We start from the raw sequence: 15336 nt of genomic DNA, 5'->3' as shown, positions 1-15336 counted from the left end.
TGGATACAACTGAGCTGCCTCATAACATGTGGAACAGAACTAAATGAATGGTTGTATATTTTTCAGGCAGGAGACCTCAGATCCTACCCCTAGGAGAGCATTTAAGATGGAAAGGGTCTTATGTAGTCATTCTGTGAACCATCAGTCACAGTGGACAGCCCTATACTAATTGGACATGAGGCCTAATTCAGCATGCAGCAGCCCATCTTCCACTACCCATGGACGTAACTGAGAAAAGAGAGCTGCTCCAAAGAAAAGGTGTACATTCCATGGGCTGCTAGCACATATCTTAGGAAACAACCTGCACTTTAGCAGTGGAACTGTTGGTGAAATCTTACAATCCCAGCACATCAGAAGAGCCAACATATACAGGCACCTGTCCTAACACTTTTCTCCATGCTCTCACTCCCATATGTGTTCCTGCACACAAGAGGACAGAATTATGCTGACAGGTTGGCAATATTCTCAAGCAAGCAATTTCTGTGATCCAGGCAGGTCCAAAAATTGCTGCTGTGATTGCAGAAATTGCTTCCAGGTATAGCTATGAGCTCAGGGACTGCGGAGAGTGATTACATGAAGCCAAGTGGCCAGGGAACTGCCAGAGCGAGCCAGATCTCGAGCAGTCATAAGTCATGTCATTCACTTGGTTGTGAGTCCATGCTGCTGAAGAACCCCTGCTGCCTGGCTGACATGTTCTCTGCACCCCTCCCTGCCTTGCTTTGTGTGTGGTGCCCCCACCCCTGGACTAGAGCTTCTTCGTGTGGGCATAATGCCATGCATTGTGTGTGTGTGTTTACCTCTTCCAGAATTGGAGGCAGGTTGAGAAAAAAGAGAAGCTGGTATAACAGGCCACACACAGGTAAACCGGGAGAAGGGAAAGTTCCACTCTTGTCACTTATGAATCCCTGTTGCTGGAAAAACAATCAGACATCCCAATGCAGACAGGGTAAACCTTTGAATAAACAAATGTTGCAGTCCTTTTTAACATTTAGCTTGTCCGTTAGAGTTAAAGGGGATTTATTCTGACATGAGCAGCTTGGAATAAAGAATGTGCCAAAGAGACATTTGGCAGGCAGGGAATGGTTGTGAGGCATGCAGGAGATTAGCAAGCACAGAAATTCGGGGGGGGGGGGGTGGAGAAATCTTTTAAAGGGAAGAAGAGATACAGAATACATTACAGGACAGAGTGGAGTGAGCCTTTGCTGTTGGAAGAGAGGTAAGCAAGGCTATTCCTGGGAGCCTGTCTGCAGAGGGAAGACCAGGGCACTCCGCCCAGGAGATGGACCCTGCTGCATTCTGATACCTGTGTGCGCTTTGTGTCTCCCATCTCTGCTAGATCTACCTGTCGTGGAAGAGTGGCCCAGGCGAGGTGAAGCACTGGAAGGATATGATTGCACACCCCCGACAGGCTGTGGCACAGTGGCACCAGCTGAAGGCCTGAGAGGCAGAGTCGCTCTGAATTTCAGTGCACCCAGTCAACGTTTATTAGCCACATTCTCACTACTTTATGCACAACAGCTGCACCCAGGTCTCCCCCAGGGGGAAAAGCTCGGGAATGATCAGAGGCTGAGGGAGGAAATTCAATACCTGTACCAAACTCTGGGAAAGTGGCGCTGGTGCCCAGTGTGCCAGTTCAGCACATGGCACCATCAGGAGCATTGTTACTACCCAGCCTCCTGCTTTAGCCTTTCCTTTAGACTCCTTACGTAGAAAGAACAAGAGAGAGAGAAAGAGAGAGAGACCAGCCCTCAAGTTGAAAGTGGCCTCTGCACTGATTGGTTTGGGTTCCCAGTGTGACAATGGCACTGGCATGATGGGAGGAGAGGGGTCTACTATCGCCATACAAGACTTCCTATGAGTTCTTCCAGCCAAAGGCCCCTTGGGATGGCACTCTCTTCCACCAGGAAGAAGCTGGTCCCTATTGGCACCTGCCCCGTGTGAAGAGGGGGAATAGCAAGGAGATCACACACTCTGTGTCAATGAGGTTATTTCTTTATAATTCAATAAAACTTGTAAGAGTAATAAGAATAATATAAATAACAGTGCTGGCTAGACCTTTGTCCTGGCCAGGCCTCTCAGCAAAGGGCTGGGGGGGGGGAGGAGTTATGATGCTCCTTACAGTCCCCTGTGTGTTTGTTGTGTGTGTGTGCGTATGCGTGTTGTAACTATGCGTGCAGGACATTTCATGTGTCACTTGTGTTCTCTTTCAACCCTAGAGTTGTTTTCCCTGCCTGAGAGGTTTTGATTGACAGCCCCGCCAGTATTGGCAGAGAGTGTATGCCATGCAAAATGGGGGGTGCTTCGGAGCTTTGGACTGGAAGGGGAAAGGGATAGTGATGAGGAAGTCATTTCTCTTGGCCACTCTGTGGCACATAGCATTGGCATCCACAAAATGCATGTTACAAGCGGAAGGGTGTGATCATAGTATCAGGAGGAGCCTAACCATTCTCTCTCTTGCTTCTTGGCAGAGGGAAAGGAGACACGCTGGGCACTTCTGAATTTCTTGGGGTAAACAACTCAAAGTCACCCTTCTCAACACCAATAACCTTGTCACAGATGGTGTCGATAAACTTGATACCAACCTTAATAATCCCCCACCTTTCCACCCTGCCAGCTAAAGACTTGAGTACATTACTTATTCCCCAGTGTCCAGGATGTCTTGGTACAAACCTGATCTCCCTATCTTGACCTCAAAACATGCTTTCCCCCAGACCGCTTTTCTTCCATTCCAATAAGAACACCACCTAATCAACCTCTAGCCAATCAGTTCCCTACTTTCTGAACTCTCCTGCAGCACTGCTAAGATGGATTGCCTGGGAATTAATTTCTCATTATTCAGTTACATGTCCCCAGTGTATAGTTATCCCCAGATTAATGTAGGTGAGAAAGAAAGATGTGATTTTTTTCAGAGGAATCAAAGCTTCAATGGAGTGAGGTTTTTTTTTCTTGTACGTTGCCAGGATGGCTCAACTCTCTCAAAAGTGGCCTTTGGGTGCAGGATGTCTGTTCAGTAACTCCTTTAATTCTGATGGAATGTTATAACTTTCCTCTGCATTGTTCTTCCTCGTTGCTTGGTGGTATCCCTCAATATCAGGGGAAATTTACTCCCCCAGGCACAAACCCCAAACTTTCTCAAGGACTGATAGATGGGCAGGGCTGTGAAAGCAGGGACTGGCAAGAAATCATTGCATGTGGTTTCAGTTCTGCTCTGGATTTGTGTCTGTGCTTTGCCACATTTTCCCTGAAATCAGAGAACAAGGATCAATCCATACAATGCTTGCAATGTTTTAAAATCTGCATGACTTGATTTTGTCAGTTATTTGGGATGCATGTTGGTGTTAAGTCTTGTGAATATTTTGACGTGTCCAAATCACAAATCACCATCTCTTGACAAAAAAAAAGATATTCAAAGTGAGTTAGGCCAGGACATAGTTTATCTATGAGCCAATGCCAGAAGATCAGTCTGCATGTGATTATCAGCATCCCCCTCTCACACACACACACACACACACCAGTTTGTCTTGTACTATAGAAGAGGATTATCTGACTTTAATTATGAGCATGCACCTCAATTTTGTGCAATGCTTTTAACCTTCCTATTCTGTGGTAGGCAATAGCATGATTCTGACAAACTCATTGGCCATGTTCATGGCACAGTCTGGAATGAAAAATAATGTGGCCAAATGTGTGGAATGTTCCTCTGGACCCCCACCTCAAAGATAATCCAACATGGTTTTGTGAATCAGCCTTGAAGTGGCATTGCTAGGTTGCAATCAGGTGCTGCACAGGTACTTTCCAGGCACTGCCTGTAGGCTGGATTGGCTGGCTGGCTCAAGAAGGTTGTGTTAGCCTCTATCCTTGGCTGAAGAATGAACTGTGGGGGCCTGACACATAAGTTGGGCCAGCTCTACATTCTGGCAGGGAGAGGCAGGCTGTCTATTATTAAATTAATTGTAATTGTTTCCCACCTTGGGAAAAAAATTGGATTTTCTTCTTCTAGCATCAAACTCTCAAGCTGCCTTGGTATACCACAGCAACCAGAATAGATTCCAAATGCCATTTCGGGGTATAAGACCCAGAACTGCTTTATCTGCTGATTTCCTTTTATATTGTGAAGGCCACAAGAGCCAGAATTTAAGGTCCTTTTATTACTCTCACATTGTATCTTCTGCTCCTAATACCCATGCTTAAGACCTTTCACTTCCTCAGGGCCCAGGCTCAATTCCTCTGAGCCTAGTACAGATTTGCAGAATGAATCCCATGTGCATATATGACCCCATCTCAGCAACATAAAGAGGCCATACTGTAATATTTGGGCTTGCGGCCCCTGTGAAACCCCGGTATCTCTCTCCCCACCCACTCCCACCACCACCTTGTCTATTATGTAGTCAACCGTCTTTTCCCACTTAAGGACTGTACTTCCTTTACCTGTGACACACTCCAAGCCATAAGATGGTGTATGGAATGGAGAACCAGCTACAGCAGCCAAGGCAGGGAATAAATTATCTGGAATGTAAGGACTTGCAAGGTTCTTGCAAGACTGCTGATGAGAAATATATGGGATGCAAACATGCAACGTACCCACTAGGCGTCAGCATTGTTCCATTCATTAGCACAGCATAACTCAGAAGCCTGCGCTGAGCCACCTGGCTCTAAAACCCTAGCTGAGGTTTCCTCCACAGGAGATAACTACAACACTTTTAGATCCCCCTTCCATGAAAAAGAAGAGGATTAGTTGGGAGTGGCAGGCAGACACAAAGGCTACGTGGAAATGAGGAATTATCGGAAGGTGGCAGAATAAGAGGAACATAAGGAAGTCGTTAAATAAAGCTGCATCTGCAGTGAGTGTTGAAGCAGCTGGATACATAGACAGGAACTTCAAGTCTGCTAGTTAGTGGTGGAGCCAGACCCAGGAGGGAGGGTTGGTGGGCCAGATGAATAGTGACTGCATGCAGAGAGCCATGACATTTACTATCCAGGTCACAATTATTCTCCTGAAACACAGGATGATGGAGATGTCCACTTTGACATCTTCTTTCCAGCCAAATCCACCTCAGCAGTCCTTGCATGAGCACACGGCTTATTCCACTTGCTGTCTCTTCACACGACTGCCCATCAGTCCCCCCTTCAGCCCCCCTCTCTCTCCCTCACACATCTTGACAATCTTCTTTCCCAGCAGCCTTCAAACATAGGTCTGTGTGTGATACTCCTAAAACATGATTGATGAATCTCATCCCCACATCTGCCAGCCCTCTTCCCAGATCCAGTGACAAGTCTTTAACCACACAAGTGTACGGCTATTCTCTTTCCTAGAGGCTCAGTGAGTACTCCAGATAACTGTTAGAATACCCTTCCTGGTTGAAGCTCCTGCCTTTCCTGCAGCCATCTTTTTAAACCACCTGTTTCAGCTGAGTGCTGCTTGGATTGAATGGGGGGATCCTTCCACCTATACACCACAGGATTATGCAAGTTCTTTCAGCCTCCAGATCTTTACAATATAGCTATAGTCCTACTTACCTCTGGAAGGATCTACCCCTTCAGAAGACCAGCAAGGATGCTGTATGCAGGACACTATGGCATGCTTTCCATGCAGTGAATACTCTCCTTCAGTCCAGGCCTTGACACCCATGGACTTGGGGTCGACTTCCAGCACTTAAAGCCGGGCATTAAGATGCTTCTTCCAAGCAAACCCGAGCCTGTTCTCTTAAGCTGTCTTCAAAAACCCTGACAGGCCATGTACAGTAGTTTTAGGGGTGGGGGAGTAAGAGTATTTGCTTTTGTTCATTTAGTCAGTGTTTTACAGTATTTTTATACAATGTACAGGTACCTAAATCATATTTCTGGCAGGCACATTTTTATACACATATCAATAAGTATATAGCAAAGACAAGGGAAGCTTTTGGGATTAGCAGAAAAGCCCCCAAATAGATGGACAAATTTGCGCAGAAGTCAGGACTCTTGTGGGGTGTGTGCAGTTGGATTTTGGCTCCCCTCCCTATGGCATCCTGTGGTATCACCTCAGCTGGGCAGGCTTTTAAAAATAAAAACATTAAAGCCTCAAGAGAGTTTTTAATGCATTTCTTTATTACTCCATTGTTGGGGAGGCTGGAGAAGAACAGAGACAGAAAGACACAATTGAGGAACAGATGCTTCTTTAATAGTTGATGTCTTATTAGAGAAAATTAAACTAAATCATACTGAAGTGGGAGGGACCACTTTTTCTTTCTGTGACCCACCTGTATGGCTGTCAGCCAATCAGATGCAACATGAGAGGTTGGCGAGTAAGTCCATAAAGGGGACTGTCAGCCAAAGCAAATGGGGAAATGCACCACTTTCTATCTCAGTATTTTATACCTTCTGTGGTTCTTTTTTTTTCTTAGCAGCTTACTATATACATAGTTAAAAGACTCATAGCATTCCAACAAAATGGGTTAGTATGAATATTATTCATTTTTCATTACTCTCTTCTTCAAAGGGGGACTAAATTGTGCCTACATTGCTGGATGATCCGCAAAAGTAAACCCATTGCAGTTTGTGCATGGAATGTCATTTAGCACAAACGAAAGGTCATCTCATTGTGGGCCGCGATTCCTCCTCCTTGACTGGATTGCTAAATTGCTTCTGTTAGGGAACAAACCCTTTCTACATCCTGGTGTGTACTTACAAAACAAGCATACTAACATTGGAAATTGTGGACCTTTTTCTGCAGACTTGGCTGCTGCCCAAGTAGTCACAAATTACAGGCCCATCCAGGAAATTCCTAGCTAACTGAGGACTTTCAGGTCACCATAAGCTTCCGTGTATCATTAACAAGTTTACCACGACATTACAGTTCCTTAGCCAATATTTTGGATGCAACGCTGTGATTATGGTCAAAGAACTCTAGCAGTGGGAGAAGCCACACAATGTCTCTAGTATCAAGTGACATATCAAGCAACCCCACAAGATTTACTACTCAGACTAATGGGTTAGACAAAAGCAATTCTTATGCTACTTGGACCACCCTGCTGGGGGCCACAGGGATTGCATGGATAAAAGCCATGTGGGGCAGGGGCTGTAAATGGGAGAGGGGACTGTATAAGGAGAAAAAAGTGGTGAAATCCAACTGTAAGTAATTGGAAACACCATATAAGTCAAGCTTTGTTCATCCCTTGTGTTCCACCAAGTCAATCACAATGCACTGTTGGAAATTCCTTATTCTTGCAATTCTAGGCAGATACCCAAACCAGGAGTTCTATGAACTCTTAGGGGACCACCCTATGTGAGTTGCAGTTTGGCTGCTAAATCACAAGCCATTTAGACAACTGGCCAGAGGAATTGCACATATCCCAATGGCACATTTAACCTAAAGTTTTTCTGATTTTCTTTACTTTATGGCAAGGACCTAGTTTACAACAGTTTGTAGCACACAGAAGGTGGCTAGTTATACTGAAAGAAACTCCCATTCCCTTCCCCAACTGCAAGAAATATTAATGATCCCATCATGAGGCCAACATCCTGTGGAGTAGCTGTGCCAAATGGCTCCTTTCCTCCATCACCCACCTCAGCCATGAGCTTAGGTAGGAAGCAGGAGTCACATGACCCCTCTGCAGGCCCCTGTTCCTAGACCTTACCACTCAGTGGTGCTCAGGATCCTTCCTGTCTAAAACAGTATCTCTGTACTAGGGACTTTTCTTTTTCCATTAATGATCAGAAAGAAATGTCAGGAGGTCCTTGAGCACAAGAGCAACAGATCTCCAACACATACACCAAAATGGCACACATTCTTGATATATCATCCATGAAGCAATCATACATATTGCATGAGACAAAGGTAATCCCTCAGTTCCCCTCCACTTTGTCAGGCTGTGATGTCATCATGTATCCCACCCACCCATCCCCAACACACCCGTACACAAGTTGAACTTCCTTGGCTAATGGGAGCATAGAAACATATTACAGAGTCACAACACAGGGTCAAGTGACTTAAGATCTTACAGAAGAAACAGAAGAACTCAACACAGGTAAGCCCTTTTGGATGGCTTGCCCCTCTCACACACAGCATGTAATTCTGCCCAGAGGCTGATCATCCTGGCTGATGTGGTAGGAATATGTGGTAGTCTTGGCTCAAGAAAAGCTGTCTGTCTGTTGCTCTTTAACCAACTTCTCTCCTCAGCAGATAGCTTCAGGTTGTCTGTAAAGAGATGACAGGCACTGTCATCGAGGTTGACAGTGATAAACCTCTCTTAACAGACTGGACAGTCTTGTGACAGCCGATCAAACAACATCACGAAATATCTGTTCATATTTTCAGCTTTACTTATTTCTTTTTTGTGGGGAATAGAACCTGGCACTGGAAATGAAACAGCATCAGGCCTGTTTCATTTAGTCAGCATATGACAGCACTGATTGGCAAATAACCATGTGACCTGGTGGGTGCTATTGGTAGGGTATTGCTATTGTATGGATACATGGGAGGTAACATACGTCATATATGGAGGGGGATTACTAAAGAGTGGATGGAGTACCAGGATTCTTTCTGTTTCTGCTGTAATTAACTTTTGCGGGACCAGTCCCTGAATTCTTTGTTGCCTCAGTTTGCCAGCCTAAACAATGGAGATAATAATGCTTCCCTACCTCTCAGGGGATATTGTGAGGCTTTCATATCAGGGCCGTGAGTTAAACAAGACCTTGCTGCACAAGATGCCCCTCTACACACACTCTTGGCATCTCAGTGGGGCTTCATGGGGCAGAAAGATCTTTTTAGTCTGTGGAAGAAGTATCCCAAAGAGGTCCCCAAATGCTCGGTCAGCTTTTGATTAAAGGTGCTATGACTGATACACCAAGTATTATTATCACTGTTGACAAACTGAGCAGTTGCTCCAGCCAACTTCCTGTTGAACTGTCTTCATCCACCACCACTACCCCCAAAACCAGAACTGGTTTCTTTTGTACGACTGAAATCTGAGAGTTGTATGTTCATTTTTTAAACTCTAGAGCTCTTAGTTGTAACTTGTTCAGGTATCTCTTCTTCATGTGATGCTAATCATCTAACTTAACGTGTACAAGCTGAAAAAGGTGACAAAAAAAACACCACAGAAAAATATGACTACACTGTAGACAACTTCTTGACTTGCGGTGAAAGTGGCAGTCCAGCTAGACTCCTCAGCCACCTTCTTTCTATTGTGTTTGGAGATGTTGAAACTCATGGAGCAGACGTATTTTATAAAAACTTGATAAAACACAAAAAAGGATGGGAACAACAAATAAATAAATACATTACTTTGACTACTGCTGTTACTACTAAGCCAGTGTGATGTGATCATCACTAATGTCTATTGGGTAGGGGTGTTTTCTTTGCAGATCCATATTTTTGGAAATCCAGGCCCCTTGATTTGTCAAGCAGGCCACTGGTCTAAATAATAAAGGATAGTAAAATAACACTTGAGTCTGTGTGTGTGTGTGTGTGTGTGTATCAGAAACAGAGGGGCAACAAAGGAGGGGAGGACTGGCCATCCAACAGTTTTTAAAAGGTTCAGAAAGCAGGATTCTGTATGATTATATAATCGTATTACCCCGCCCCCCCTCAGACATGGGATTCTCAATAATGTCATTAAGAATAAATGGCACATTTTCCTCAATTTCCATGTCCATGCCAACTGCTTTTACAATTCAAATTTTTTTCTGGTTGGATGCTCTCCTGCTTTGGTCCCCTGCTGCTGCTGGAACACTCATCCAGGAATACCTTGTTTTGAAAGGGTGGAGGAAGCAACAAGGCCTGTACAACGACCTGTGTCAGTGCTCACTGCATAGACTGCAATACAAGAGTTTGGTATACACAGAGCAAGCAAGGAACTGACTCTTCCCTTGGCTCACCCCCCCCCCCTTTGTAGTAAAAGCCAGGAGCTTGGAGAGTTCCGTAAATGATCAGAACTGAGACCTATCTTTGGCCCATTATGCATGGAGTGGAAGGTCCGCATTCGGGGTGGAATGGTGGCAGCTAAAATCACCAATTACGCACGCTGCAGGCAGCAGCCGGGTGCAGAGTCAACGTATGCCACCTAAAAAGCTGCGTTAGCAAGATGCGGAAGAAAGTGGAGCTTCCTGGGACCCGAGCACAACCAGAAGCAACTCCAGAGTAGCCACTTGCATAATCGGATAGTCTAGGTTTTGCCGGCGTTGCATTCCATCCCGTGCATAAGCGATTTGCTTCGCTTCTTCCTCCTCCGCGTTCTCCGTGCCGCCGTTTCAGCGGCCATGCATAATAGGCCTTTGAAGCAAGTCTGAGATGGAGGGTGAGTTTTTCCAGGACAAAAGGGGAGCGGTTCTCATTCATTCTCATTCCAGTATAACTATGATAGCCTCCTTGTCAGAGTGGCAGCTATATGAAGCCTTTGCTGCTTCAGTAGAATCAACCTACCAAAGGGTGAGGTGGGGTACTGAGCTTGTGTACCCAGAATAACGTCTGTGTCTCAGATACTATCGGGGGACTTATTTGGGAGAGGTCAATGTCCTGTTGCTGCATCTGGAATCCATAGGCAGGAGATCCTTCTCAAGATATGTTCTGGGGGAAGGCTCTTCATTGGGATACAGGACCTGGGATATAGGATAACGTCAGCTGGACTGTTGAATTACTTGATATAGATGGGGAGGAAACTAACATTTCACACCAGGATTCAGCACCTCACTGTACTGAGCCTGGGTGGGGATGGATTGCCTTTTGAGACACCCAGTCAGTGTTGATTAGATTTCCGTATCTCTTAGCTTGCCAAGTTTATAGAAACCCACATGCCTCATTCATGTTGCTGTACATAATGGCTGCTCTCAAAAAAAAGCTTGGCAGCACATGGCATTTGGAGTCCCCTGCTTCTGTGGCACAAGGATTCCAAGAGAAATACACTCGTATGAAATCAAAGGATTTCTATTTGTGAAAGATAAGATCTATTGGAGCAGGGAAACAGAAGAACCAAGACTACCCATTTCCCCATCAGTCTTTAAAGGGATGAGACTGAACGGCTTCCCAGTGTTTGCAAGAAGCAGGAAATCTGGTGAACTGACCAGGAGAGTGGTCATGTCTTCCTCATAAAACAAAAATAGAACCCCTAGAACAATATGTTAAGAAGAAAAGAGGTGCACCTATTGTTGACAGATGAAAAGCCACGAAGAGGATGACAAGATAATTACGGTTTATTGTGACATCTGCAAGGGATGCATGAAACCAAAATTAATCTGCTCTGACAGATTCCACAAGAAAAGGTAAAATATCAGAAGAAACTTCTGTGTAAAGCACAGGTGAGTGAAAACTGTCACCTACTGTGCCTCAAGGGGCTATGGGAAGAGAACAGCAAAGGGTTTAGGTAGAGGTTTGCTCATAGATAAACCCATGGAGCTGCCAAATGTCCAGAGGAATGACTAACATCAGCAAGTGGAGGCTTGGTTATTGTTGGCTGAGGCCTATCAATTATGCCAATAGACTAATGACCACAAGAATTTTCTTGCATGTTGTCCAGGTGTTTAAAAGGTGAGAGACAGAAACATAGGAATTAGAAATAGATATGACTGTGGTAACAGTTCCACCTTCAGAATACAGATTCTAATGCCAAACAATGGGGGTCGGGGGAACTATGCAAAAGAAAAGGGAGCTACATAGCACAGAAATTGATCCTTTATTTGGCAGCACTGCCTTTCTTTTTCATGCCTCCAAGTCTCCTGAACCCTATATTGATATTGTAAATGTCAGGGAGGGTCAAAAGATTACAACAGAAAAGTGTAAATAAAAATGTGCCCCAAACAAAAATACGTATACTTGGTAAATAAGATTGCAATCCTATCTACATTTACCTAAAAATAAGCCCCATCGAGTTCAACAGGACTTAATTTAATAAACATTGTCAGTGACTTTTTGCATATATGCTTTTCATAATTTATCTTTATGTTCAGAAAAAAATTTTTTACTTCAGAATCTGAAAACATTTTACAGCAAAATTCTAGTCCAGGAACATATGAGCTAGAAGTAACCAAGGGAGGCCAATTCATGTCTCTGTAATGAAAAGATGGACAAGGAGAGGTTCAGTTGGATGATATATAAAGGGTCAGTCATGAGCAACACTCTGGAGTTTCATGGGTACAGAAAGAATGGCAAATGCATGGAACCTAGACAACTTCAAGAATGTTCTCCACAGACAGAGCTGACTAGAACTGGCTGAAGGTAGCAGGAAGCAGCATCCTGACAGCAACAAGTCTGGGTTTATCGTAGAATCATCACAAAGTTGGAAGGGGTCATACAGGCCATCTAGTCCAACCCCCTAGTCAATGCATCCTGATCCTCAGCCTAAAACATCCAGATAAGCACCTGTTCAGGCGCTGCGTAAAGACCACCAGTGAGAGGGGAGCTCACCACCTGCTTAGGCAGCCTATTTCACTGCTGAACTACTGTGTTTGTGAGGGGTAAAAGCCTGATATTTAGCCAGTACTGTTCTACACATAGTTTAAAGCCATTTCTGCGGGTCCTATCTTCTTCTGCCAATAGGAACCCTTCCCTGCCTCATTCAAGGGACAACCTTTAGATACCTCAAGAGAGCAATCATGTCCCCTCTCAATCTCCACTCAAGCCCCTCAGCCTTTCCTCATAGGGCTTGGTCCCCAAGCCCCCAATCCTCCCCGTCACTCTCCTATGAACCCTCTCAATTTTGTCCAAGTCCTTTTTGAAGTGAGGCCTCCAGAACTGCGCACAGTACTCCAAGTACTGTACTGACATTAAGGAAGATCAGGAATGAGTAACCTACAGCTGACAATCTCTCCAGAGGTCTCATTAAACTCAGAGTTACAATGCTTGGATATTTTGTTCAATTTTAAATGCTACATTCAGGAAGCCTTGTAGGTATAAACAGAAGACAACCGGTATTCATCTGACAGCCTAAGCAGCCCCAACAACAGCATCCCCCTAGTCTGTAGCAGCTTTCTGGCCTTTTTATTTGGAGGGGGGGGGAAATAAAGAAGCACTTTTAAGGTTTTAGTGTTGATTATTCCCAACAGAAGTTTGGGTCTTAGTGCCCTTGCACATTTTTCCTTTATAATTTTTAAAAGACACAGGATGGAACTGCTTCTGCCACTGGCCCCTTTGCTTTTATGTTCATAGAAGTAACCATCCTCAACATGCAAACTTAATTAGCATTTAGCTAAGCATGTTGATTGCAAACAACAAAGGCAGCATATGGCTGCTTCCACGTGATTTTTCACCATCTTGGCTTCCAAACTGAAGATGTGCGGGGGGGGGGGGGACATCTGCACCACACCATGCCCCAATAATCTTTTTCAGTTTTACCTATCCTCAATAATGCTTTACCAAACCTGCTTCACTGCAATCTTTTTTTTTAAAGGATGCACTCTCAGAATGTTAGCTTGTCATGCTGAAGTACTGGAATGTGTACACCTTTAATAAAAAGAGAAACTGGGGGGGGGGAATAGGAAAGTGACCCGAGAACTCCTGTGTGTGGAAGCTGTGCTGCCAACATATGTGTCTCTGCATTTGCAGTGGCAAAGAAAGCAATGTGGAGTATCCCAGCCATATAAAAATTGCCTGTGATTGATACAATCAATGTGTCTTGGAGATGAACTATAATGTGATGGGACAGCTCAAGCTTGCTTTGCAGGCAGGTCCAATCCTTAACATTTCCAGTTAAAATGCTCTCTGCCTAATAACTAGAAGAACCTTGGCACCTCACAGCATACAATGCTGGATTCATGAAAACACAAATTAAAATATGCTTCAAATAAGTTCTTTTCCACTGTCTAGAATGGATCTACAGTAACGCTCCATCCTCTGAGGGAGACATCGCAATCCAGATTGCACTCTATGGAAAAGTGCAGTCTTTTACCCACTCTTTGGCACCAATGGAAAAATAATTTGTTGGGGTATTACTAAGGCATATGAGGATTTAGCAGAACCACAAATGTAGTCATGTAAAGCAGCGAACCTGGGATCCATATACATTTTTTGAACTTCTCCTTCGAAATGTAGGCTTTGCCATTGCACCGAGGTGATCATGCTTTCTCCTTCTTCCTGTACAAGCTCCCTCAAAATATCTCCAGGTAGTAACAGCAGATATACCTATGATCAACTATCTAAAACAGAAGCTTCCTGTTTTGGTAATGTCACATTTCATACTGATTTGTTCAATTTCCATACATAATCTGTGCCAGCAGGGAGGCCAAGGAAGACCTAATCTTAGATTTCCTGAAGAAATTGCAAAAAACAGACATTGCCTGGCTTATGGGGGAGACAAGAAGATTGACTTAAATTAACCTCTTTCTCTCTATTGTAAGAGAACGAATATGTTCTAATGGAGGACTTTATTTATGCTTCAGCAACGGGCTGATGGACTCTGAGGACAGACAATGGATTTACTCACATCTTTTGAGGCTCTTGGGAGGGCAGTGAGTCAGAGATCTGCTTACTTTCTCTGAAGGAGAAGTAAGACAACCTTTCTACAGAGGAACCGTACTTTTGAGGTTGTCCTTCAAAGGTCTTGATAGCCAAAGATGACAATGGGATTAAGGGGAGGGGGAGTACATGGTTACTCAACTAATTCTAACACTCGTATATGGCTCGTATCAGCCTGCACCTATTATGCTACTTCTATTCACCGATCACTACAGCAACACATTCTAGCCCAAGGTCACCTACCCAGGAAAGTCACCTCTGCTTTTAACCTCCACGTTCCACCACAAACTCCAGCCTTTGAAACATAGAACTAAGAGGCTTATGTTCCATTTCTCAGAGATCCGGGTACAGATGGTTCATTAACTTCAACAGAGCTGTGCCAGTTGATACCATCTGAAAAATGCTCCTGTTTGTGTTCCTTCCCTACAAAGAATTGCCATGGTCATTTCATATCAATATACCACATTTAACATAGCCAGCATGACTCAACCCTCCTTATGTTGCCAGTGATTTCCCCTCCCATTCTTCTGACCAAAATTTTACAGCTTTGAAGGATTTTTCTAAAAAAGAGATGTAACAAACTGAGTGGCTCTCCCTCCCTCTCTCAGTCATCTTGGTAACTTTGTTTATACCAAACCCATCTGAATGATGCTTTTCTCATGGAGAGGCTTCTTTTCTGCTAGGCAGCCTTGGGACTATTGTCAGAAATAGCAGATGGGAACACAAGTGGCACAACTAAAACAAGATACAAAGCGTATCATGGCAGTCAAAGAATGTTTCACTTCTCTGTTCAACTGCAGAAGAAATGCATTATTACGTTGACCTGTCCCAGATGTCCCCCAACAAACAAGCAAGCCAAGAAGGTAGATAAGATTCAAAACAGTCAGTGCAATTTTTCAGAGTCTGTAACCACT

The 15336-nt window shown here is 44.2% G+C and overlaps 1 protein-coding gene across 8 annotated transcripts in view; it reads left to right on the top strand.

The window, feature by feature from the left end:
• Positions 1-9422, top strand: part of SYT7 (synaptotagmin 7) — a 284642-nt gene extending 275220 nt beyond the window's left edge. For all 8 annotated transcript variants that reach the window (XM_077321148.1, XM_077321147.1, XM_077321149.1 and 5 more), the window contains one exon: positions 1337-9422. In XM_077321148.1, the coding sequence (XP_077177263.1) occupies positions 1337-1441 (105 nt within the window). In that variant the 3' untranslated portion in view covers positions 1442-9422. The remainder of the gene's footprint in view (positions 1-1336) is intronic.
• Positions 9423-15336: the final 5914 nt, after the last annotated feature.

The sequence above is a fragment of the Paroedura picta genome, chromosome 2, assembly GCF_049243985.1.
Source record: "Paroedura picta isolate Pp20150507F chromosome 2, Ppicta_v3.0, whole genome shotgun sequence".
Taxonomy (NCBI): Eukaryota; Metazoa; Chordata; class Lepidosauria; order Squamata; family Gekkonidae; genus Paroedura; species Paroedura picta.
Note: the sequence above shows the minus strand (reverse complement) of the source record. Positions and strands in the feature narration are given on the sequence as shown.